A 24,740-nucleotide genomic window follows, 5' to 3' on the forward strand; every position below is an offset into this window, starting at 1 on the left:
GACCGAAAAGGGAGGAGACATGAGACGAGAAAGGAAACGTAAGGTGCAGCTTGAATGGTCTTGATGCCAACAAACGCTGCTTTGATTCAATGTCATGCTTGGCTGGAATGAAGCAGCATGTCTAAAAGATATTAGATCTCAACGCACACATGCAAATATGACAACAACATGACAACACCAAAAGTTGGCTTTTTCAGTTCGCCCAAACAATTTCAAATGATGCTTTTGTGCTTGACAGGATGCAGCCTATGAGGTTAAAGAGCTTCGATCCTGCTCATTTCTTTTAAAATGATATGGGATCCCAGTGGGACACATAGTAAGTTTCTTTTCATAAAATACTCCATACATCTCAAGTAGTCTACGGGGCATTCTTCTCCTCTTTGCTGACCTTTGTAGCAATTCAGGGATTGACTGGCGAGAGATGGTACAGTAAACCTCGGATATATCGGATTCAATTGTTCCCACTGGTTTTGTCCGATATAAGCGAAATCCGTTATATGCGTATATACAAAATGCTGGTATCCACAACTCACCTTTTGTATTTCACAATTTATTTCTAGCCTTCTCACATTATTAACTAAAAATCTGAATGAAAAGCAGGTTTGCCGACCTCTGCTGGGCCCCTTCAACCGCATCCGCTGCCTTCTGAACCGCAGATACAGCTGGGACCAGGACCAGGTGATCACATGGCGAGGCTCAAACTCAACACACCCTCAAGTGCCCTCCCCCAAATGCCGCACCAGTCTAAAGCGTTTCAAAGTGCCACCTAGGTGAGACATTTTTGGAGGCATGTTTTGCAGTGGGGGTATCGCTGATCGCAGAGGGGATCTGCGTTTTAAAGCAAGTACTGGCCAATATTGATACCGTGCTTTTTCACTGATATCGACAATACTGATCTGATTATCTGCAGCCAATCAGAATGCAAATCATTTACTAACACCCTGCACTGATAGCTGTAAATACAATAACAGAGACATAAAACAGATCACGGAAAGATTGGCCTAATACACCACAAGGATGTAGAACACAATGTCTGTTCAAATGCTTGTACAAAAATTAAAAAAAGCAAAATTGCACTTAAAACCCCCCACAAACTAGTTTGCCTCTGTTCCACAAAAAGGAGTGTCCAGTTGCGACTTAATGTCCATATATTTTTAAACTCAGCCTGAGTGGGAAATAACCCGCCATGGGGCCAAAGAAAGATGTGAGTAACAGCAACCTGACAAAGAAGGTAAGAAACACAATTGAATTACATCTTGCCAGCATGTAGAGGAAATACGCTTTAACAATAAGTTCCATCCATTCCGGATTCATAATTAGTTAGTTTGACATTGTTTTCTGCATGTAAAATTATAATTATTCTCCATAAAATGAATGTTTGAAACAAATGAATTGGATTTGCATGATTTGTTATCCTAAAAGTTTTCATGTTTCAATTTTCATTGAACACCGGGCGGTACGGCGGTCTAGTGGTTAGCGCGCAGACCTCACAGCTAGGAGACCAGGGTTCAATTCCACCCTCGGCCATCTCTGTGTGGAGTTTTGCATGTTCTCCCCGTGCATGCGTGGGTTTTCTTCGGGTACTCCGGTTTAACAACATCCTACACTGATAGCTGTAAATACAATAACAGAGACATAAAACAGATCACGGAAAGATTGGCCTAATACACCACAAAGATGTAGAACACAATGTCTGTTCAAATGCCTGCCAAATGCCTGGAATGTGGGTTTCCTCCGACATTCCAAAAACATGCTAGGTAAATTGGTGACTCCAAATTGTCCATAGGTATGAGTGTGAGTGTGAATGGTTGTTTGTCTATATGTGCCCTGTGGTTGGCTGGCGACCAGTCCAGGGTGTACCCCGCCTCTTGCCCGAAGACAGCTGGGATAGGCTCCAGCACCCCCCGCGACCCTCGTGAGGAAAAAGCGGTAGAAAATGAATGAATGAATGAATGAATTTTCATTGAAGCGTTTAGAACAGCCTAATTACAAAAACAGAGGTACCACTGCAAATGCATGGAGCCTGTCTTTCACTTTTAATGCATATCGCGCGGGAATTCGTAAAAGGTAGCACCAAATCTAGGCAGTCCAAATTTTTGCATTGTAATGTATTAATTTGTATAAATACTGTATTTATTTGTGATTCAAGCAATAACCTCACATTGTTTGCGTACCTGTGATGTTGTAGAAGTAGTTGAAGCAGTTGAGGTTGAGGCTGCAGGGCTCTTCCTCGGTGGTGTTGGGACAAAGTCTTCCCACGCTGGGCGAGCGAAGTGTGTATGTCGCACGCGCTCGACTCTTGCTCCGGGTGCACGGCTGAAAGGAAAGATGGTTGAAACTCAATACGGTTGGCAGAGTGCTGAAAAATGAACAACTTGTTCTGACCTCGGCGTCAGAATAAGTTGTTCAAGCACATTGCGTCGGACCTTTCAGAATCATTACTACACAATTCCTGCTGTGACTGTAGAAATAAAACCTTGAAGCCTTGAAGAGGGGAAATCAGCTGGGAGCAGCATCAACAGAACAGCTTCCATCTTTGCGCTTATGTATTCTACTCAGCGTTCCATAAGTGGCTCGTCTTCTCCTCTAATGTCTCACATTCAATATCAGTAAATTTCCCAGGAGGCGCCGCGCCACGTTGATAACCTGCTTCTGGATTCTCACGGCTAATTGGGCCACTGGGTTTTTTAAGTCAAGACAAAGGTGCTGCAGGTGCCTCATCTTTGGAGGGTTCCTCTGTTGCTTCTTTATTAAATTTGTTTTTAAAAAACAACATTCCAGAAAGTGGCACATGATATATTGTTTTTCCACGTCTTGGAGGATGAGCGGGATTCTGGTGCCACATTAACACAAGAAGCCTGGCATTCTCCAGCATGGATCCATCACCGACACCATGAATAAAAGATGTGCAGTGCCCTGCTTGCTCCATGTTGAGATTGCAATGGTGGGAAGTCGGCGTGTCGAGCACTTTGGGAGAGAATGGGATGTGATTAACAACATTCCAGCGCTGCTGTGAGAACAGCAGGTGCAACCAGAACCATCAGGATGGCTTTTATGAAAAAAGAAGAAGCAGGAATTTGAGGTGTCGGGGGCAGCGGTGCAGAACAAGAGGATCTGACACGTTACATGTTTTTGCAAAAGGAGGAACAAAGCCAGCTGTGTAGGTGGGAACTTTGCTGCTGAGTTGATACGTCTTTGAATGAAAAAAAAAGTCTATTTGCAAAGTGCAGACACTTGAGAGGCAGTTGGCAAAAAAAGGGAAATCAGAGGTCACCATGTAGGAAGACCTGAACTCTGGTGAACTTAGACATGCTTACAAGTCACAAAATGTTCAGACTGTGGAACCCAGTGGTTGTTGACCGAAACTTTCTATGATGTAGAAACGGCAGTACAATAATCCCTCACCACTCTTCGGCTTCACTCTATCATGCTTTTTAGAAAATAATAAATACATTTCTGGTTATATATGCATAGTTAGGCTAATTAAGCATTTTCAAGCATAAAATGTGTACATTAAGTAAAATACTGTAGTTTAGGAATTCAGAAGACACATTCAAAGACCTGTGACGGTATCTAGTATTCAACATTGGTCACTAGGTGTCAGTAATGTTACTGTAATGTTGGGTAAAACACACTAGCACCAGACTTGATCACCGGAACAACAGGCTTTTATTGCAGGTTTGAATGATCTCACAACAGGCACAATAATCCCGAACACATGCTACTGTTTTGGTTGTAACCCATGTCAAGCTAAAACTCAACTCTGAAGCCCCAAAATAACTTCCCGTCAGCTTCCTTAGCACCGGAACACATTAAAGGAAAGCACAGGTGGCTCAAGTCTTATTTATGTCTCATGTGTTTTATTCATTCATTCATTCATTCATCTTCTACCGCTTACCCTCACAAGGGTCGCGGGGGTGCTGGAGCCTATTCCAGCTGTCTTCGGGCGAGAGGCGGGGTACACCCTAGATTGGTGGCCAGCCAATCACAGGGCACATATAGACAAACAACCATTCACACTCACATTCATACCTATGGTCAATTTGGAGTCACCAATTAACCTAGCATGCACAATATATATTAATAATATATATTCATATATATTTATATTATATATTATTAATAATATATATTTTAAATGTCTCCTTTGCAGTGATTAGTCAGTAATAATTATGTTTATAATTATTATAAACAAGATAATTCATTGTCTTCAATGAACTAATATACATATTTCCAAAATGTCAATGCCAATTTAGAGCAGGGGTCTCCAAAGTGCGGCCCACAGGCCATTTGTGGCCCTGGCTGTTTTGATCAATGATAATCAGTCGGTAAACCTTAAATTTAGAGTCCTCAGAATACACAATTTCTCTGAGAGTGACTTCTTCCACATTCAGGTAAATTATTACCTAGCATGTTTTTGGAATGTGGGAGGAAACCGGAGTACCCGGAGAAAACCCACGCATGCACGGGGAGAACATGTAAACTCCACACAGAGATGGCCGAGGGTGGAATCGAACCCTAGCTGTGTGGCCTGCGTGCAAACTACTTGTCCGCCGTGCAGTCTCGTATGTGTTTTATTTTCTCATATTATGTCTACTATGAGTATTAGGAGTGTGAAGGTGAAGGAGACAGCTACTGAATGTTTGCTGATATTTTTCTATCTAACTTTAACGATATTTCTTTAGCATGGTGGTACATTATAGCCAACATAGTTCTGGTTTTGGAATTGGATCAGGATCGAATCGGAAGTGGAAAAATGTGTATTGTTACATCCCTAATATCGTATGTCGGTATTTGGTCTAGTACATAGCTAGTTAGTACAAAACTATACAGAGGGTTGGCTCGCAGGCTAAGGAAGAAGGCATTCATTTTTGGGGCACGTTAAGATGAAAGTGCGACAAAGAAATATAGTTTTATTTTCTGCTGTTATAGTCTCATTACACTGACGGGAAGTGGGGCAGGACCCTGCAGATCTGGTGATAAAAACGTGTGTAGCATTTCTGCCCCCAACAGGACGGGAGTGGAACATATATTAATTTGTCAAGTTGAAGAATTGTTTGGCCTTGGTGGAGGTCTGTCGTGAGCATGAATGCAGCTACTTCACTGCAGTCACAGGACAGCGTGTATGCATCTGTATGTATGTGTATGTGTGAGATGCAGTATCTGAGTAGCTGAGATGAGTAGCTGTTGACAAAGTTGCACACCTCTTAAAAAGAACTGCCGCGCTTTGTACTCGTGCCGTCAGTTAATATTTGTGAGAGAACAGAGATATTAAAGGAGGTCTCTGCAGAGGTTTTAAAGCACTCACCAAGCTGCAACGGCTCCACGGGCCCCAGTCGTTGAGCACACAGTCTTCCGGGCAGGGCAGCCGGCTCTCACGAGCCCCCAGGGGCATCTCCTCAGGGTCACACAGGTAGTCCTCCACCACCTCTGAGGGGCCGTTGATGGTGTTGAGCATGCATCTGAGGGCAAAAGCACTCAATCATGACTGGTGTGCTTTGGAGTACTCTGAAGTGTCATCGTGTGATGCATGGCAAGGATTGTGGAGGTGGGTGAGTGGTGTGGGGAAACTCTGTGAAAATGGTCATTAAAGTCTATACACTTCATTTAAATAAACAAACAACAAACAAATATCCCAATAAATACAGTCTTCCCTCTCGATATCGCGGTTTACATTTTGTGGTTTATTGCAGATTTTTTTTTGCATCCTGATTGACTAAGGGTCTGTAGACCATTGTCAATTAATCTCCTCCGTGCCTTCCTGTGCAGTACAAATTTGCCAAATTCACATACATGTTCAAGCGCTTGCAACGTGACTCTGAAGTGCTTTCATGTACTATTTTCCCCGACACCCACAATCTTGACAAAACATTCTGCGCTGTCAAAGGCACCTGTGGTCACATCCACGAGGAAGAAGTAGTTGCAGGTGTATGCCGGCTTTACAGAAGGAGGAAGGAAGAAGGAAAATACGACAACAGGCGCAATATGTTATAACAAGGATACAAAAATGCTACAGTACAGTGGAACGGCACCAGGACAACAAAGAGGCACGGTCAGTGGAGTGAAATATGTGTGAGTTACTTAATCATTTCTTGTGTCTAACCTTGTAGGGCAGGGGTGCTCACACTTTTTCAGCATGCGAGCTATTTTTAAAATGACCGAGTCAAAATGATCTACCCACTACAAAAATGCAAAACATCTATTTATTTTCAAATGTATTGAGGATTATTTGTATGTACAATGTATGTTGATGTACCTTACATAACCAAATGAGCCAATATTGCAAAACACACATAATTAACTATTAACATTTTTTGTAATTACCTGAGTTTACTTTGATGACTTGCACTGAATTGAACCAGCTAGGGATGCATAGTCCGGACAGTAGCTGCTGATAGCCAGCCTCAAGCACACTTCCAAATGTTTATCAGTCATGGATAATATCCGTATCACAATATCCGTATAATATTCCATATCCGTATGGAAGTGATATGTTTTTTGCCTTTTTACTTGGTCCAGTTTTTGCCTTTTTACTTGGTCCAGCTCCTTCACTCATTTTAGTGACCATAAACTTTAGCGAGGGCTTAAAATCTCGCAATTCGCCGACTAGCTTAGCACTTTGCATCGTTGTTTACGCATGAGCGGTGACCTAAAGGTCAAAATTCAGTTGTCATCTGATTGGTTGTCCTGTATGTCAATCAAGTAACGGCGATGGATGATAGGCTGACATCGTAAGTTCTGCTGCACTTAGAGACATTGTTTGATTTGATTGGTCGCCCGAAGGGCAACATTCAGTTGTCATCTGAATGGCTGCCCTGTATGTCAATCAAGTGACGGCATTGATGCTAGGATGATATTTTTTTAATGTCACGCCGCGATCGATCAGCGATCGACCAGTACCACCTCCGCGATCGACCGGTAGCTCGCGATCGACTTAATGAGCACCTCTGTTGTAGGGTAATCATTACAATTCAAATGGATGTTTGAATGTTTTTGAGTGTTTAAATGGGAGAAAACCTTCATTCCTGTCTGAAAGTGTACATAGTGTATAATGAGGGGTTTTACAGCCTTAAAAGATACGTATAGCGGCATGGTGGTCAAGTGGTTAGCGCGCAGACCTCACAGCTAGGAGACCAGGGTTCAATTCCACCCTCGGCCATCTCTGTGTGGAGTTTGCATGTTCTCCCCGTGCATGCGTGTGTTTTCTCCGGGTACTCCGGTTTCCTCCCACATTCCAAAAACATGCTAGGTTAATTGGTGACTCCAAATTGTCCATAGGTATGAATGTGAGTGTGAATGGTTGTTTGTCTATATGTGCCCTGTGATTGGCTGGCGACCAGTCCAGGGTGTACCCCGCCTCTCGCCCAAAGACAGCTGGGATAGGCTCCAGCACCCCTGCGACCCTTGTGAGGAAAAGCGGTAGAAAATGAATGAATGAAAAGATACGTATATAGTCATAGTAAAAAATGTTGACTCTTCGCGGATTTCACTTACTGACGGCTATTTTGGAAACCTTTCCCCCACAATAAATGAGGGAACACTGTAATACATTGTTCATGTTTTAACAGATGGCCATATACACCCAGCGATTCTTCCCCAACCCATCCAAATCCATCAGCTACTTTCAGCCAAGTGGAGTTTTAACAGGGGTCACATTTATCCATTAAACTTTGGCTAGGATCCTGTTGAAGGAGCGGATCCAGGAATCATTAAAGGAGGCATTTTTCAACATTTCCGTGAATCATCTCAATAATGCATGTGTCTGCAGGAGGTGAACACATTGGTGCTGATCCAAATCAAGATTGTTGGCCTTGCCGGAGGTCGACACTTTACTCCTTCTCACTTTGGCCTGCCTTGCTCGTATATTTTTAGAATCTTCTTCCCCAGAAAGACTGCTGGATTCAGTGCAGTGGAGACGAGGAGGAAGATGCTTGTTCTCCTTTCTACTCTTGGGCCAACCGCGGAGGTGTGGCATAACTTGCTGTCTACAGCGCTGAAGTACATGATATATACCTGACTTTTCTCGTTTGGACACCTTCACCACAGTTCTCCTTGAGGTCCACATTGCTGACCTTCCAGATGCTCCAAGGCTCGGCCACCCACACATACTGATTGCAGTCGCTTTGGCAGGGAACCACCTCGTACACCTGAGGACACAACCATGGCATGTTTTTAAATACACAGAACATACAAATTATAATACATAATATATGCCTTTACAAAGGCAGCACCACACTCTTTTGAGTAATAATGTCAGGTATTTAGCTACAGGTACAATGTAGAAATTATTATTCGTATTCACAAGGGGTCTTAGGAGAACAAAAAAATATAACACTGCTTCACTTCTTTTTACACTTCAATAACACAATAACATAAAAAAACAGTAAAAAAGTAAACAGTTGATACAATTAACATTTTTAACTTCTTTTTACACTTGTATGATACGTGATGCTAACATTTAAAAAAAACATTTTATACTATTTACGCTGCCTTATTTCTTCTTACACTTGTGTGACACTTACAATGTGACTAAAAAAATAACAATAATATATGTTATTCTCTTCTTCACTTTTGGGGTAATTTTGCCTATCATTCACAATCCTTAGGTGAAACACGAATCAAATCGAATCAAATCAACTTTATTTGTATAGCACTTTTCCTGCAAAGACATGCAACACAAAGTGCTTTACAGAATTAAAACAATTACCACAATTAAAAGGAAAAAACAAAGAAACAAAAGAAAGCCCCTCCTTCCCACCCTCCGTACTAGACACACACACACACACACACACACACACAATCACACACAGTAGGGAGACATGGCATGGCATTGAGGAACAAGGAAACGCCACCTTTGGGGCCGTCCACACTGGGAGGAGCTGCAGGCCATGCCATCGGAGGACCAGCACCCGGGCCCCCCGACTCCGACAGACGGGCGGACCCCCACATGAAAGGGAGGAACCCCCAGCCGGCCGGGTCGAAGGGACCCAAAGATGGCACCCCCCCAGCAGACCCGACACAGCCCCCAGTGTGGAGGAGCCCCCCTGAGGCAACACTGGAGTTAAAAGCTGAAGACTAAGACCATAAAATAGGATTAAAAAGATAAAAACATAAGAAAAGTTTAAAAATATTAGTTAAAAGCCTGATTTAAAAGGTGCGTCTTTAATCGAACACATACGTATTTCTTTCCCTTTTCTGTGCATTATAAAGTGAGAAAACGAGTTAATACGAGCTGGCTAAAATGCACCTCATTGGGTCACTGCTACTTTGACGCTAACAAAAAAAACTTTTTTTGTGAGGTTGATTTTTTTTACCAGGCATTTTTGTGTTGCAAATATTATGCTTTTGAACGCTTATTGTTTTGAGAAGCCAAAATCTTCACTGAACTGCCTCCAACAACTAGCTGGAAATACTTTCCTCAGCACCTAAATCCGACCAGAACTCAGCTCAGGACACAAAGTGGGGAGTGAGTCGCTGTTCATGGACTTCACTGGTTATGGGGGTGTCATACAACTTCATCCGAACTGCCCCTTTAACACTGAACAATTTGAATGTCCAAAATGTTGATAAAGTTACGCAATACAGGAAACGTCATTTCACCTTCATTATATTTGCCTAATGTGCACACGTTGATAGAAGGTGTCAATGTCCTTAAGCCACACGCTCAAGTTATGCTTCCTTCCATGTCCAGGGTATACCAGCCAATCACAGGGCACATATAGACAAACAACCATTCACACTCACATTCATACCTATGGACAATTTGGAGTCGCCAATTAACCTAGCATGTTTTTGGAATGTTTAACCTTCGAGGTTCCATTGTAAGTAAATAGTACAGGTAAGTGGCTGATAAATGAAGCAGAGGTGGGTAGAAGCACCTCCATATGGTGCATGTTTATATTTTTTTATTAGAGAGCATCATTTGTTTGGCTGAGGCGTAAGGGGACCTCCAAGACTCCAGCGCCTTGTTTACTTACAGCCAGGAAATTGTGCACGTCCGCCTGTGCACCCACAGACGCTGACCCACTGACATCCGTGACATGGAACATCCTTGACAAAAGAAGTGCTGAGAAAAGCAGCGCTTACCTGAGCCTGAGCGGCAGCGGGTGGGCGAGGGACGCCATCCAGCCAGCAGTGGAGGAGGCCGTGAATAAAAAGGGACAGATTAATGAGCATGTGGCAAGCGTGTTCATACAGTACAGAGAGGATGATTAATGCAACATTGCAGCGGCCGTCATTAAAAAAAAACTCTGGTGCGAATACCTGTGTGGACTGAACACGCACACACATGTCGAGAGCTGTGAAGCATTTCATTTTTACAAATCCCGGCGACCTCATGGAACAGCCTGGCACATGGCAGGGTATTAATATGTTAGAAGGTGGACATTTTTAGTGGAGACTGCTCCCAGCACTGTTGCTGCTCAGCTAAATAGTGGAGGAGTGCTGCAATAATGAGAAGGAACTGATCATTTATTAATAATGAACCGCTCGGCTCGCTCTCTCTGCAGCTTTGGATATGCACCGTTTGTATCACACTTCTAATAAAGAATACGCACTTACTGAGCACAAGATAATGACATCCAAATTGTAGAAAGATAATTGTGCTCACCTATGACTGACACCTTCAGGGAGGTATTCGTTGAACAGTATGTACACGATTGTGAAGCTGTGCTGCATCATACTTATTTACATCATTGTAACCACAATTAAAGACATACTGTGTGCACAATGATGAATCAAATGGTACGTCTGAGTATTGTTACTATTGAACAAATGTAGTGCTCTATGGATGTCCCAAATGTTGATAAAATTACGCAATACAGGAAACATCATTTCACCTTCATTATATTCGTCTAATTGTGCACACGTTGATAGAAGGTGTCAATGTCCTTAAGCCATCCATGTCTGGGGTATACCCCGCCTCTCACCTCAGGTTTGCTCAGATAGGCAACCCTAATGAGGATTAAGGGGTACTGAAGTTTGTTTTTCCGACAGAAGATTATTACGTCGGGCGGCGGAGTGGTTAGCGCACCGACCTCACAGCAAGGAGGACCAGGGTTCGATTCCACCCTCGGCCATCTCTGTGTGGAGTTTGCATGTTCTCCCTGTGCATGCGTGGGTTTTCTCCGGGTACTCCGGTTTCCTCCCACATTCCAAAAACATGCTAGGTTAATTGGTGACTCCAAATTGTCCATAGGTATGAATGTGAGTGTGAATGGTTGTTTGTCTATATGTGCCCTGTGATTGGCTGGCCACCAGTCCAGGGTGTACCCCGCCTCTCACCCGAAGACAGCTGGGATAGGCTCCAGCACCCCCGCGACCCTCGTGAGGAAAAAGCGGTAGAAAATGAATGAATGAATGAAGATTATTACGTCGCTCTTTGATGTGTGTGGTAAAAGGCAGTGTGCTAGCATGAATTCACTTGAGGGTCGCGGGTATGCTGGAGCCTATCCCAGCTGTCTTCGGGCAAAAGGCGGCGTACAACCTCGACTGGTTGCCAGCCAATCACAGGGCACATATAGACAAACAACCATTCACACTCACATTCATACCTATGGACAATTTGGAGGTGCCAATTAACCTAGCATGTTTTTGGAATGTGGGAGGAAACCGGAGTACTTGGAGAAAACCCATGCATGCACGGGGAGAACATGTAAACTCCACACAGACATGGCCGAGGGTGGAATCGAACCCTAGTAGTCCACTATAACCAGTTCTCAAGAGTCTCGTGTTTAGGGATCTAAATTAAGTTCATTCATTCGTTAATTTTCTACCACTTATCCTCAAAAGGGCTGCGGGGGTACTGGAGCTTATCCCAGCTGGGCGAGAGGTGGGGTACACCCTGGACTGGTCGCCAGCCAATCACAGGGCACATATAGACAAACAACCATTCACACTCACATTCATACCTATGGACAATTTGGAGTGGCCAATTAACCTAGCATGTTTTTGGAATGTGGGAGGAAACCGGAGTACACAGAGAAAACCTACGCTCAAACGGGCAAATCATACTAAAAAAACATCGATTTTCTCAGTGGATTGTAAACATTTCTGTCATCATTGATAGCTAGGTGTATTTCTTGTGGTTAGTGTGGAATGAAAAGGAATACACAGCGTGCTGCTGCCCTGCAGTGTGAGACATAGATATGAAAAATATGACACTTGATTTTGTTCCTTTTTTTTTGATTATTGAATGTAAATGGCTACTTTGTTGACTTTTAAGATCGATTTTCACAGCCCAATTTAAAAAAAGTATATATTCTGTAGTACGGTTGTACTTGCCAAGGTACGTGGGCCGATCACAGCTTCTATCGTGACTCAATGTTAAAGCAATGGGGACCAAAGGCACTATTTTCCGGTAAATATCTGCTCTAACTTCTTTGATATTCTCGGCAAAAAAGTGAATGAGGTATGAAATTAAAGCTTTAGCTGAATTCATCAAATTGTTTAACATCGCTATTTGTAACTGAAATGTATATTATTTAAAAATAAATAATGGCCCATATTTCCCAAATTGATATGGATTTACATACAATTTGATGCAGTTTTTTTTTTTTTTTACAAATGTATGTTTTTAAAGTGCATTTTTTATCATTGCCCAGTGGTTGGGGAGCCCTGTGTTACTGGATCTCATTCGATTGTGCAGGTGTACCAAATGAAATGGCCAGTGAGTGGGTTCCCTACCTGGTTGACATGGTCCAGCTTGGGACAGGGGCGTCCCCCATTGTAAGGTTTCTCTCTGAGCCATTTCGAGCGCACTTTGACGCCACTGCCGCAGGACTTGCTGCAGCGAGACCAGTTGGACCACTCGCTGAGCTTACAGTCCGAAGGACAAGGGATGATGCACGCCTCCTCGATGTAACCTGGCAGGGGAAGAAAAAACATTTAATGTCGGAATGTGTGCTGCTCAATAATCTGACAAAGCAGGGTGTTTCTTTCTGAAGGAACATTAGTGAACTGCTTTGAAATTATTACCTGCAGACCTCTGCCAAGGCCCAGCTATACTAAAACGTGCCGTTAAAGCAACCGTTAAACTCACTGTTGTTTCACTAACCAGTCAAAATATAAATCTAGTGATTTTCATCCGGTGGCACGGCGGTCTAGTGGTTAGCGCGCAGACCTCACAGCTCGCTTCAATTCCACCCTCGGCCGTCTCTGTGTGGAGTTTGCATGTTCTCCCCGTGCATGCGTGGGTTTTCTCCGGGTATTCCGGTTTCCTCCCACATTCCAAAAACATGCTAGGTTAATTAGGTATGAATGTGAGTGTGAATGGTTGTTTGTCTATATGTGCCCTGTGATTGGCTGGCGACCAGTCCAGGGTGTACCCCGCCTCTCGCCCGAAGACAGCTGGGATAGGCTCCAGCACCTCCGCGACCTTTGTGAGGAAAAAGCGGTAGAAAATGAATGAATGAATGAATGATTTTCATCCATTTTTCATTCAATAGTCCACTGTTGAGTTTCGTTACTAAAAAATAATTCTCAAAAAATAGACCGCAGCTGTAGTTCAACAGCCCAGCTTTGTTATTTCAATTTATTTCATGAGTGTGAAAGCTCATGACAAAGCCTATGGGGCCCAACGTAGAGGTTTGTTACTCTAACTTTGGTCGCTGATTTCTTCCGCATTTAGCCAGCTCTCTCACATGCACACACACACACACACACACTTTAAATGATGTTTTTCAGACTCAAGTGAACACATTGTGCTCAGTCTTCCATTAGGAAAATCAATGAGCTGATGAGGCAAGAAAGTGGAGCGTCTCAATTTCAAGCACTTCCTTTGGGTTAGTTGATGCTTTTTAGGACATATGGGCTCATTGTCGAGTTGCATTTGATAGTCTTCAGGTGAAAACACACCTGCCATCATGCCTATTATCATACTTTTAAAAATACCACACGGATTACTCAGGATTTGAGCATATTTCCTACATTTCGAGGAAATATGATATGTCAACACAGAACTATGGTCCGGCATGGATTACATAGAACCCAACCAGTGCGAAATCGGTACAACTGTGCCGCTGCTTAAATGATGCCAGAACTGGTACATGCAAATTAAACATAATACAACAATCCCTCATTTCCTGTGGTTAATTGCTTCCTCACTGTGATAATGTCTGGCACGTGCTGCTCGTTATCACAGTAAACATCACAGTAACATTACTGACACAGAGTAACCAGGGTAGAATACTACATATCATCACAACGACTTTGAATGCATCTTCTGAATGCTTTTTTTTGTTGGTTCACGAATGAATATAAATCCATCCATCCATCCATCTATTTTCTACCGCTTTTCCTCACGAGGGTGGCGGGGGGTGCTGGAGCCTATCCCAGCTGTCCTCGGGCGAGAGGCGGGGTACACCCTGGACTGGTCGCCAGCCAATCACAGGGCACATATAGGCAAACAACCATTCACACTCACATTCATACCTATGGACAATTTGGAGTCGCCAATTAACCTAGCATGTTTTTGGAATGTGGGAGGAAACCAGAGTACACAGAGAAAACCCACGCATGCACGGGGAGAACATGCAAACTCCACACAGAGATGGCCGAGGGTGGAATTGAACCCTGGTCTCCTAGCTGTAAGGTCTGCGCGCTAACCACTAGTCCGCCGTGCCGCCCTCAATATAAATCCAAAAACCAAAATATATCAACAAAACAAACAAACTAAAAACCAAAAAAACTGTATGGAAACCGAATGATTCAAAAACCGAGGTTTGACTGTATGAAGATGACTTCCTGTCAGGCAAGTAATGATCTTTCCACACACATCTACAGCAGCTGACCTCCTTACACTTGACTGGTCTTGAACATCACATCAGCACTCCTCCGCCAACCTCAAAACCTTGCTGAGCTCACCATCTTGACCCCTGAGTCCCCATTGTGGGCCCTATTCCGTCACACCGAGTCACTCTACATCAGAGTCGCTGGTCATGCAAACGCTGCAGTTGGCGTGCAGTTGAAGCGCTATGAACTGGATAGGTGTGTCGGCAAGGCTCTCGGGAGACTTGTGGCTCCAGGAGAAAAGAGATCAAGTAGCTGCCGCTTGCTTTTAAAACTTGCAATCTTGGCAACCTGCAAGAACCTCCATGAAGCTCCCAGAGGCACATATCCTCAGCTGCTCATACTTCATTTCCCCTTCAACGTGTTCTCTCTTCCTTGGAGAGATCCAGTAGCAAGCTGCGGTCACTGTTGGACTTCTATGGCATACTTTCAACTTTCAACTAGATAAGATCCTCCAGATAGTTATGTGTCCTTCACCGTGACGCTCCTCGCCATATGCAGAGATTTAATGCACTCCACAGGTGGTGGTCTCCAGAGGCTGTATGCATATATAGTGCCTGATTTATGAATGCTTGACAGCAGCACACCTTTACTATGCATACTGCAGACACTCTGCAGGGTTGGCGTTAGGAGGAATGAGGAAGAGTCACCACGGGCATGAAGAAAAGGAAAAAAGCAACATGACCAAACTAATGCTCGCAGACAAAAAGACATGTGAGAATACACACAACGAGGAGCACAGAGCCTCACACACACGCAGACTCAGATGTGTTCATAACAATAACACTCAATTGGATGCTTGCCCTCCCTTAAGAGTAGTGTAGTTTTACTATCGGCTGAAAACATATATGTATATACTTTACAGTAGTCTGTGTCCAGCTTGCTTTACAGTATAAACACAAACTGTGTTTGTGTTGACTCATTATCAGGGGGTAATAAGTCTATATTAAGTCTATATATATAAGTCTATATATATAGAAGCTGACTACTCTTAAGGCAGTGATTTCAACCACTGTGCCGCGGCACACTAGTGTACCTTGAGAAACCGTCAGGTGTGCCGTGAGAAATTATCCAATATCACTTTTTATAATTAACATTTATTAATCATCATTTGCAAATATTATGTCAATAGCCATTATGTCAATAATATACATGGACCCAAATATTCCAATTGCATTTGGTATATTTGCTCAAACGGAAAGAATTGAACAGGGATGGAATATTCCTTTAACCAATCCGATTGAGGTATCTTGTACCCGCTCAAACGGAAAGTTGTCAGGGTGCCTTCTTCTTCATGGTGTTTTTCTTCTTCTGTTGTTTATTGGCGGTTGGCAAGCAGCTTTCGTATGCATTAGCGCCATCTGTGAAACAGAATCTAAACCCTTCTATACTTTATTCACAAGTCCAGTTTTATTAAAAAAGAAAATATATATCTATATAAAACATGTCCTGAGTTTAATTATAAAATATTAGCAAGATTGAATTTGATCTTTTCCTGTTTAAATTGATCCCGGGTGCGTTCTTTCAGCGCATGCTCAGATATGACGTAACACGCAGATCCAGACGTTCTTCACTTTTAAAAATGGAGGCCAGCAATCGGCACTGGACTAAGCAAAGTTTGTTTTTGATTCAAACTAAATTTCAAGACTGGACAGACGAAAAACTGGCAATACAGAGTTATTCCAACAAGTGAAAGAAAAACTTGGGGAAGCCGGTATCATGTGATGTAGATGTTTACGTTTTACTGGGCATGCCCTATTGACTATTCTGTTTGATTTTCACGGCGCATGTAGACAAGAGATTGGAATATTCCTTTCCATGGATACCATTGTTTCCCGAAAGGTCATTCGGAAAGAGAAAAAGTGGTGATGTAAAAACGTGGCTACTGTGGAGTGTCTGTGGTGTAAAGACTGGCAGAGCAATGTAATATTGGTCCGTGTGGCAACACCTACCTTGTTCCTCCGATAGACTTATTGATGCACGTGTGAGGTCGTGGTGACATTTGTAACATTTTTGGTTAGTGGTTTGCCACAAGATTTTTACAATGTAAAATACGTGCCGTGACTCAAAAAAGGTTGAAAAACACTGCTCTAAGTATGGTATATGTTTACTTTCTGCAGTATTGCCCTTAAGAATATAGTATACTGTAATACAAATTCTAACTGAAATGGAAGTTGGTTGGATACAGCAGTGTTGTGTTCACAAGTACAGTTTAGAAGCTCAGTAGTGGCTTTTGCTGATTATGATCCTCATGGTTTTTTGAGGCCCTAACAAGAAAAAAAATGAGATAACAGCAGCAAAGAGACCGATTGGCATCTTTGCTGCAGGTATTGTGTCAATGAAGAGGAAAGGTCACGTCTTCGTTTCTGTCATAAAACAGAATAAAATGAGAAAAGGATGAAGTGACAAATGTGTTTTTGTTGTTGTATGCACCTCAGGGAGCATGTCATTGGCATCTGGACTCAGCCATGCTCAAAGAAAAACCCACGGAAATATTCACTTAGGTGTAAAATTCCATACACGTGCTCAGATGAACAGATGCAAATCTGAACGCACGACTCACATGCATTATTATTTTACAGCAATTTTACAACAACCTTCCGAGCAAAGATTCTCCATGCTTGCTTGAAGTATGCCGGATGCAGGATAAGACCTCACAACTTGGACACGACGGATTGCATGGCAGAACAAGGCCACATAAAGTATGCGTCTTTTAGCAAAGTTGGCATCTGTGTATGTACACAAACAATAAACACAACTACAATCAACAGGGTAGGTCACAATTTTAGGTACACCTGCACAAAGTAAAGCCAATAAAATCCTGGTAATTTTTTTGACACAAAAAAATATTGCAGTTGTGGCCAGTCAGCACTAATTGGGAAGAAATTGTTGAATAAAAAAAATATTTATGGGCGGCACGGCGGCCGAGTGGTTAGCGCGCAGACCTCACAGCTAGGAGACCACGGTTCAATTCCACCCTCGGCCATCTCTGTGTGGAGTTTGCATGTTCTCCCCGTGCATGCGTGGGTTTTCTCCGGGTACTCCGGTTTCCGCCCACATTCCAAAAACATGCTAGGTTAATTGGCGACCCCAAATTGTCCATAGGTATGAATGTGAGTGTGAATGGTTGTTTGTCTATATGTGCCCTGTGATTGGCTGGCGACCAGTCCAGGGTGTACCCCGCCTCTCGCCCGAAGACAGCTGGGATAGGCTCCAGAACGCCCCGCGACCCTCGTGAGGAAAAGCGGTAGAAAATGAATGAATGAATGAATGAAAAAATATTTATGATTTCAGTACTCAAGTGAGAAGCTGATTTACCGTATATTTTCTTTACAGGAAGGTTACCAAGGCAACAAGAGACGGTAACATCACCAAAACATATGCAAAAGGCGACTACTGAAGACTACCAGCAGCTTTTAAGGGGGCCGTTTTTCGGCCCTTTATATCGAGTTGTGGACCCTTATGGAGCAGCTACACACGATCCAGATCTTCCAGAATCTGCACCTATTCAGCTGCATTCATTCATTTTCTAGCGCTTCTCCTCACGAGGGTAGCGGGGATTCTGGAGCCTATCACAGCTGTCTTCGGGCACCCTGGACTGTTCGCCAGCCAATCACAGGGCACATATAGACAAACAACCATTCATACTCACATTCATACCTATGGACAATTTGGAGCGGCCAATAACCTAGCATGTTTTTGGAATGTGGGAGGAAACCGGAGTACCTGGAGTACGCACACAGGGGGAGAACATGTAAACTCAACATACAATGTAGTGGGAGCAGTATGTGTCGGTGGTAAAAGTGGGGGAGTGAAACTAAACAATGAGACAAGGCGATCCAAGAACGATGGCTACGAGATGCCAGAACCAGGCACTCATCACAACTGCTGCAACTGAACTTTGCTCACCGTGACTGTTGCATCGTGATGTCTCCACCAGCCGGCTGTCCTGGTCATAGCACACCATGGCCTGGTAGCGGTAGCCCTGTCCGCACTCCTTGATGTCCCCTTGGACCTTCAGGCCCAACGTACTCTCAGTTCGGCTGGCCTCGGGTAGGATGCAGTCGGACCAGTTTCCCACCGGCTGGGCATTGTACTTGTCACACGGGCAGTACTGGGTTTCACTTAGGGGGTACATCTGCGTGTTCTTGCACTTGTCTTTCTTCTTGCTCCTCCCTGCGGGGCGGTAGGATGCAGGGACGAGGTGAGTGTTACGGAGCCTTTCTGAAAAAAAAATGTATCAGCATTTTCTCACCGATGAGGGTCCTCTTTCTGGTGCGCACCCCAACGCAGTCGGCCGAACAGGACGAGAATTTGGACCAGTTGGTGAGCTGGCAGTCATCCTGGCAGGGCAGCTGACAGTGCTGAGTGATGGCTGGCATGGCCCTGGCTGACCTCAGACACTCGCTGACATCAACCTGCGTCCCGTCCAGCTGCCGGCAGGACACAGCTGGAGGGATGAGAAGGCATTGTGATGAATTGTTGTGACATACTAATCAGGTCAGGACTTTACAAAGGAACTGATTGAGGGGGTTTCTGTTCAGGAATGGTGAGCAAACCTAACATGTATTTTGAATTTACCAACTCCTATGAGCATCATAGACGACTGGCCTCCTCAATGAACTACATCTCAAGACAATTTAGAATTTAATGAACCTCATGTATGCGGAACCTCATCAAGTCAAGTTTGTACAATCTGACTTGTAAGTTGACATAACTTGACCTGAGCAATGGCTTGACTTGCTTGATTTTCACCACAATAACTTAAGACTTGATTGAGACTTGAAGGTTCAAGGTCGTTCCAGTTGAAGACAATTTTTCTGGAGAAGCACTAGGCACTAAGCACTCGTGCGCTGTTCTCTGATGTTGTTTCATGGGCACGATACCAGAGCAGCGCGCTCTGAGTGGACAGCTATGGGGGCTGATACTGGACATGGTTAAACTCTATATTTTATCAGTATCACTGCCCTGGGCTTTGACACAGTATCATTTCGGCCTTTTCCCGTATCATTCATGGGCGGTTTCTAGGGTACAGCGCCAATTAATACTGTAGTATGTGATAATGGGTGATATCGGCATCAGAACTTCCTTTTAATTAAAGTAGATGAAGCACAAACAAGCTGATACTGTGCCACTCAAAAGTAACTCTTAAGCATACAAAGTACCAACAAATGTCTCATTGAACTTACCAGCTCCATAGAAATTGTGGTGTCTTAAAGTGCTAAAACATCACACAGCAATGTAATATATAGATAACAACTAACAAAACACTACCAACGAATAATGCAGAATAACCAACAATTATGTGAGCTCCAAACATGTAACTCATTCGCCGTTTACAACAAGAGTACAGCAAAGGACACTGGGAAACAAGAAGCGCTGTTGTAAAAGCCAAATACTGAGCCATGTTGAACGTTCAGCGCACGTGCTGTATGTCAACGTCAGCGCCATATTGAATGTGGCAAAACTGTGGTGTAAGTGAATACAAGTAAGGCTGAATCCACCCCTTGGCCCTTGTCTTTACCCCTAGGTTTTGCACATTCAAAGGAATCAACTGGTGTCCCAAGTCTCCCTAAACCTTGGGGTAAGGGGTAAGTGCTTTCGGGTATACACGCCTTGAAACCTTGTGTGGTCGGGGACCACACTTAAAATGAAGGGAAAGGTGGAGGTAGGTGGCTTCTTCCCCTTGACCCTAGGTTTTAAGGGGAATGACTAAGGGGTAGAATTGGGATTGAGTTTACTTTCACCTTTCTACAAAGAATGCCCATTGTTTAGACATTTACACACAGACTAAGATACTTGGGAAACAGGCACCAAAAAAATGTATTTGATCTTCTCAGATGGCTAAGATAAGAACTTTATTGATCCCACACCGTAGTCGTTCCCCCTACATCAGCTGTAGAGCACAGAGTTGTGCCTTTTACTAAAAAAGAAATGACATCTTTCCAAAAAGAACATAAATCAAGGCACAAGAAACAGAAATGTATTCCTATATGAAATATGTAATAGAGTACATTAACTCATTTTCAGAGAAGAGAGCTCCATACTCCCACAGTTTTGGGGCATTTTTTCTGAACTTTCAGGACACACAGAACATTGAGGTTTAGGACTATATAAACATTGACACTATGTACTTCAGACTCTCTGATGAAAGACTTTCCATGTTTTCATTCATTCATTCACCGCTTTTTCCTCACGATGGTCGCGGGTGTGCTGGAGCCTATCCCAGCTGTCTTTGGCCGAGAGGCGGGGTACACCCTGGACTGGTCGCCAGCCAATCACAGGGCACATATAGACAAACAACCATTCACACTCACATTCATACCTATGGACAATTTGGAGTCACCAATTAACCTGGCATGTTTTTGGAATGTGGGAGGAAACCGGAGTACCCGGAGAAAACCCATGCATGCACGGGGAGAACATGCAAACTCCACACAGAGATGGCCGAGGGTGGATTTGAACCCTGGTCTCCTAGCTGTGAGGTCTGCGCGCTAACCACTTGACCGCCGTGCCGCCCTTTCCATCTTTCATCACAATAAAATAGCTTGTTTCTGACATTTATGGGCCTTTATAAATCAGCAGTAGAACATAGGGTGGTTTCAGCGAAAATGCCTGATTTGGACCAAAAAACAGGAAAAATTAGCTTTTTCTGCAGAGAAGCAAATTCAAGCAGAGCAGTGACTGGAGTTCATATCTTTTGTCATATCAGCAAATCCCGATATTTATCCAATACCAGCACAAATTAGACTTGCTGTGGAACCTCAGCTAACATCTGCCCTGGTTTAGTGGGGCAGATTAGCCAAACATTTCATAAGAATCTTTCACTTGGTGATACAAGCACCAAAATTGGCACAGATGACGTTCAGGATACATATTTTAAGAAAAGTACAATATCCAACATAAAATGTAATATGGCTGCCAATTTGAAAAATGTACTTGTTGAAGTAAAACTCAAATAAACACAATATTTTTATGGTCAGAATACCAAATGAATGTATTATCATTTATTAAATCCAATAATGGCGGCACGGCGGTCGAGTGGTTAGCGCACAGACCTCACAGCTAGGAGACCAGGGTTCAATTCCACCCTCGGCCATCTCTGTGTGGAGTTTGTATGTTCTCCCCGTGCATTTGTGGGTTTTCTCCGGGTACTCCGGTTTCCTCCCACATTCCAAAAACATGCTAGGTTAATTGGCCACTCCAAATTGTCCATAGGTATGAATGTGAGTGTGAATGGTTGTTTGTCTATATGTGCCCTGTGATTGGCTGGCAACTAGTCCAGGGTGTACCCCGCCTCTCGCCCAAAGACAGCTGGGATAGGCCCCCACGACCCTTGTGAGGAAAAGCGGTAGAAAATGAATGAATGAATGAATGAAGATTATCACCATGACATGATTTTGTCATTATTTTAGTGCAAATACGATTTCGAACGACTATGAATGGTGGCCATCTTGAAAAATGGCGGCCATTTTGTATTTGAAGTTGGATATCGTACTTTTTTGAAAAAGTAGGTTCTATTGCTGGTCTCCTAGCTGTGAGGTCTGTGCGCTAACCACTCGACCGCCGTGCCGCCATTATTGGATTTAATAAATGATAATACATTCATTTGGTATTCTGACCATAAAAATATTGTGTTTATTTGAGTTTTACTTCAACAAGTACATTTTTCAAATTGGCAGCCATATTACATTTTATGTTGGATATTGTACTTTTCTTAAAATATGTATCCTGAACGTCATCTGTGCCAATTTTGGTGCTTGTATCACCAAGTGAAAGATTGTTTCAGCAATCTGCCCCACTAGTTAGCATGTTTTTCAGTTAATGTCAAAAATTTTCACCACAAATTTGCCTTGGTTTGTGTGTTTTCTCCAGCTAGCATACAATATGGTGCTTTAATATACTGCGTGAGTCTGACTGTGTTCCCGATGTATTTTTTTGTAAATCACAAAACCCTTCCTTTTGAGTATTCATTAGCTAGCTCAACAAAATGGCAACCAGAAGTCACCTTTTTATATCGCCTGTCTATGATGTAATCAGTGGTTAACACTCACAAATGGCACAACAAAACGTGTTTTTATTGTTTTACATGCACACACAAAAAATAAATGCATATACATTCTGAATAAGGGAGAAATTTTAGGCATTTTAGGCAACTTTTACCTGATTGAAGAAGTGATTGTTCCTAAAGACATGATGTGGCATCAAGACACCACCAGCACCTTCCTGTTTTTACTCACTTAAAAAAACACAGTAAAAAAAAAGTAACCTAAAATGTTTTCTTATCATTTCATTCATAAAACTATAAAAATGTGATTTCGTTAACGTGTTTGTATGTTTTGGTTAGAGTCGATACTTCTGGAACAAATTAATGACACTAACAAGGTTCCACTGTACTTTTTTTTTTTACTTGTTTTGTAGTGAGGAATGTTAGAAAAAGCTTGATCTAGTGATATTACCGAAACAAAGAATATGAATAACAAGGAATAAACAAGAAATAGTCAGCAACAGTAGGAAGGTGAAAAACAAATCCATTTACTTCTTTTACGCATGTGGGAGTATACAGTAAACCTCGGATATATCGGACTCGGATATATCGGAAATTCGCTCACAACGGACAGATAAAAAAGAACCGATTTTTCTGTAATGCATTCATTCATTCATTCATTTTCTACCGCTTTTCCTCACGAGGGTCGCGGGGGGGCTGGAGCCTATCCCAGCTGTCTTCGGGCAAGAGGCGGGGTACACCCTGGACTGGTCGCCAGCCAATCACAGGGCACATATAGACAAACAACCATTCACACTCACATTGATACCTATGGACAATTTGGAGTCGCCAATTAACCTAGCATGTTTTTGGAATGTGGGAGGAAACCGGAGTAACCGGAGAAAACCCACGCATGCACGGGGAGAACATGCAAACTCCACACAGAGAGATGGCCGAGGGTGGAATTGAACCCTGGTCTCCGAGCTGTGAGGTCTGCGCGCTAACCACTCGACCATCGTGCCTCCCTCTGTAATGCATTTCCAATAAAAATTCATTGCATATATCGGATTTTTTATAATGGATTTCGCCTATTTCGGACAAAATCTCCAGTCCCGTTCCAATGCATTTCCATTAAATTTCCCTCGCATATATCGGATGGCCGCATCGTTATGCTAATCTTGTTGATGTCACTGGCTATTGTCTTTCTCCTGGCTCCAGATTTAGGACAAATATAAAAGCGAGTGACGTCAATAATACTAGCACAGCAGTGAATGAGATCTTAACCTCACTATTGGAAATAACGTAGGCCTGACGGGCGTAACAGGGCCTAGCTTAATTAACAATTTGTTATGCTCAGAGTCCAATAAAGTTAAATTCTCATTACCTTACATCTCTTTTCATTGCCCAGTCCAGGTACATTGGAAACATAGTCAAGGAAGTGCCTTTTTATAAAGGATAAAATCCGATTTACGCATATACCGGATATAAATCCGATATATGCGTAAAACGGACATTTTCCGGTATACGCATATATATAACGGATTTCGCTTATATCGGACAAAACCAGTGGGAACAATTGAATCCGATATATCCGAGGTTTACTCTAGTTATATATACATATATAGTTTTACGGACAATGTGAGGTTGGAGGTGGTCTGTTATAGCGAATTAATTAATTAATTAATTCATTCATTTTCTACCGCTTTTTCCTCACAAGGGTCGCGGGGTATGCTGGAGCCTATCCTAGCCTATCTTGGGGTGAGAGGCGGGGTACACCCTGGACTGGTTGCCAGCCAATCACAGGGCACATATAGACAAACAACCATTCACACTCACTGTTATAGCTAATGACTTTTTGAAATACTGTGGGAGTTTCTCACGCTTTGCGAATGTTTCAAACAGCAGCGAATGCTTCAAGGAGCCGTGGTCTTGCAAAATTCCCCATGCCGTTTTTTCTGATGCTGCT

The 24,740-nt window shown here is 43.1% G+C and overlaps 1 protein-coding gene across 8 annotated transcripts in view; it reads right to left on the reverse strand.

Annotated features, from left to right (window-relative positions):
- The window catches only part of LOC131105049 (thrombospondin type-1 domain-containing protein 7A), a 191,724-nt gene that overhangs the window by 24,580 nt on the left and 142,404 nt on the right, over positions 1-24,740 (reverse strand). For all 8 annotated transcript variants that reach the window (XM_058052757.1, XM_058052755.1, XM_058052751.1 and 5 more), the window contains 6 exons: positions 19,043-19,237; positions 18,697-18,963; positions 12,684-12,863; positions 8,014-8,152; positions 5,309-5,462; positions 2,175-2,316 (listed from right to left, as the gene is read on the reverse strand). In XM_058052757.1, the coding sequence (XP_057908740.1) occupies positions 2,175-2,316; positions 5,309-5,462; positions 8,014-8,152; positions 12,684-12,863; positions 18,697-18,963; positions 19,043-19,237 (1,077 nt within the window). The remainder of the gene's footprint in view (positions 1-2,174; positions 2,317-5,308; positions 5,463-8,013; positions 8,153-12,683; positions 12,864-18,696; positions 18,964-19,042; positions 19,238-24,740) is intronic.

The sequence above is a fragment of the Doryrhamphus excisus genome, chromosome 17 (assembly GCF_030265055.1).
Source record: "Doryrhamphus excisus isolate RoL2022-K1 chromosome 17, RoL_Dexc_1.0, whole genome shotgun sequence".
Classification (NCBI taxonomy): Eukaryota; Metazoa; Chordata; class Actinopteri; order Syngnathiformes; family Syngnathidae; genus Doryrhamphus; species Doryrhamphus excisus.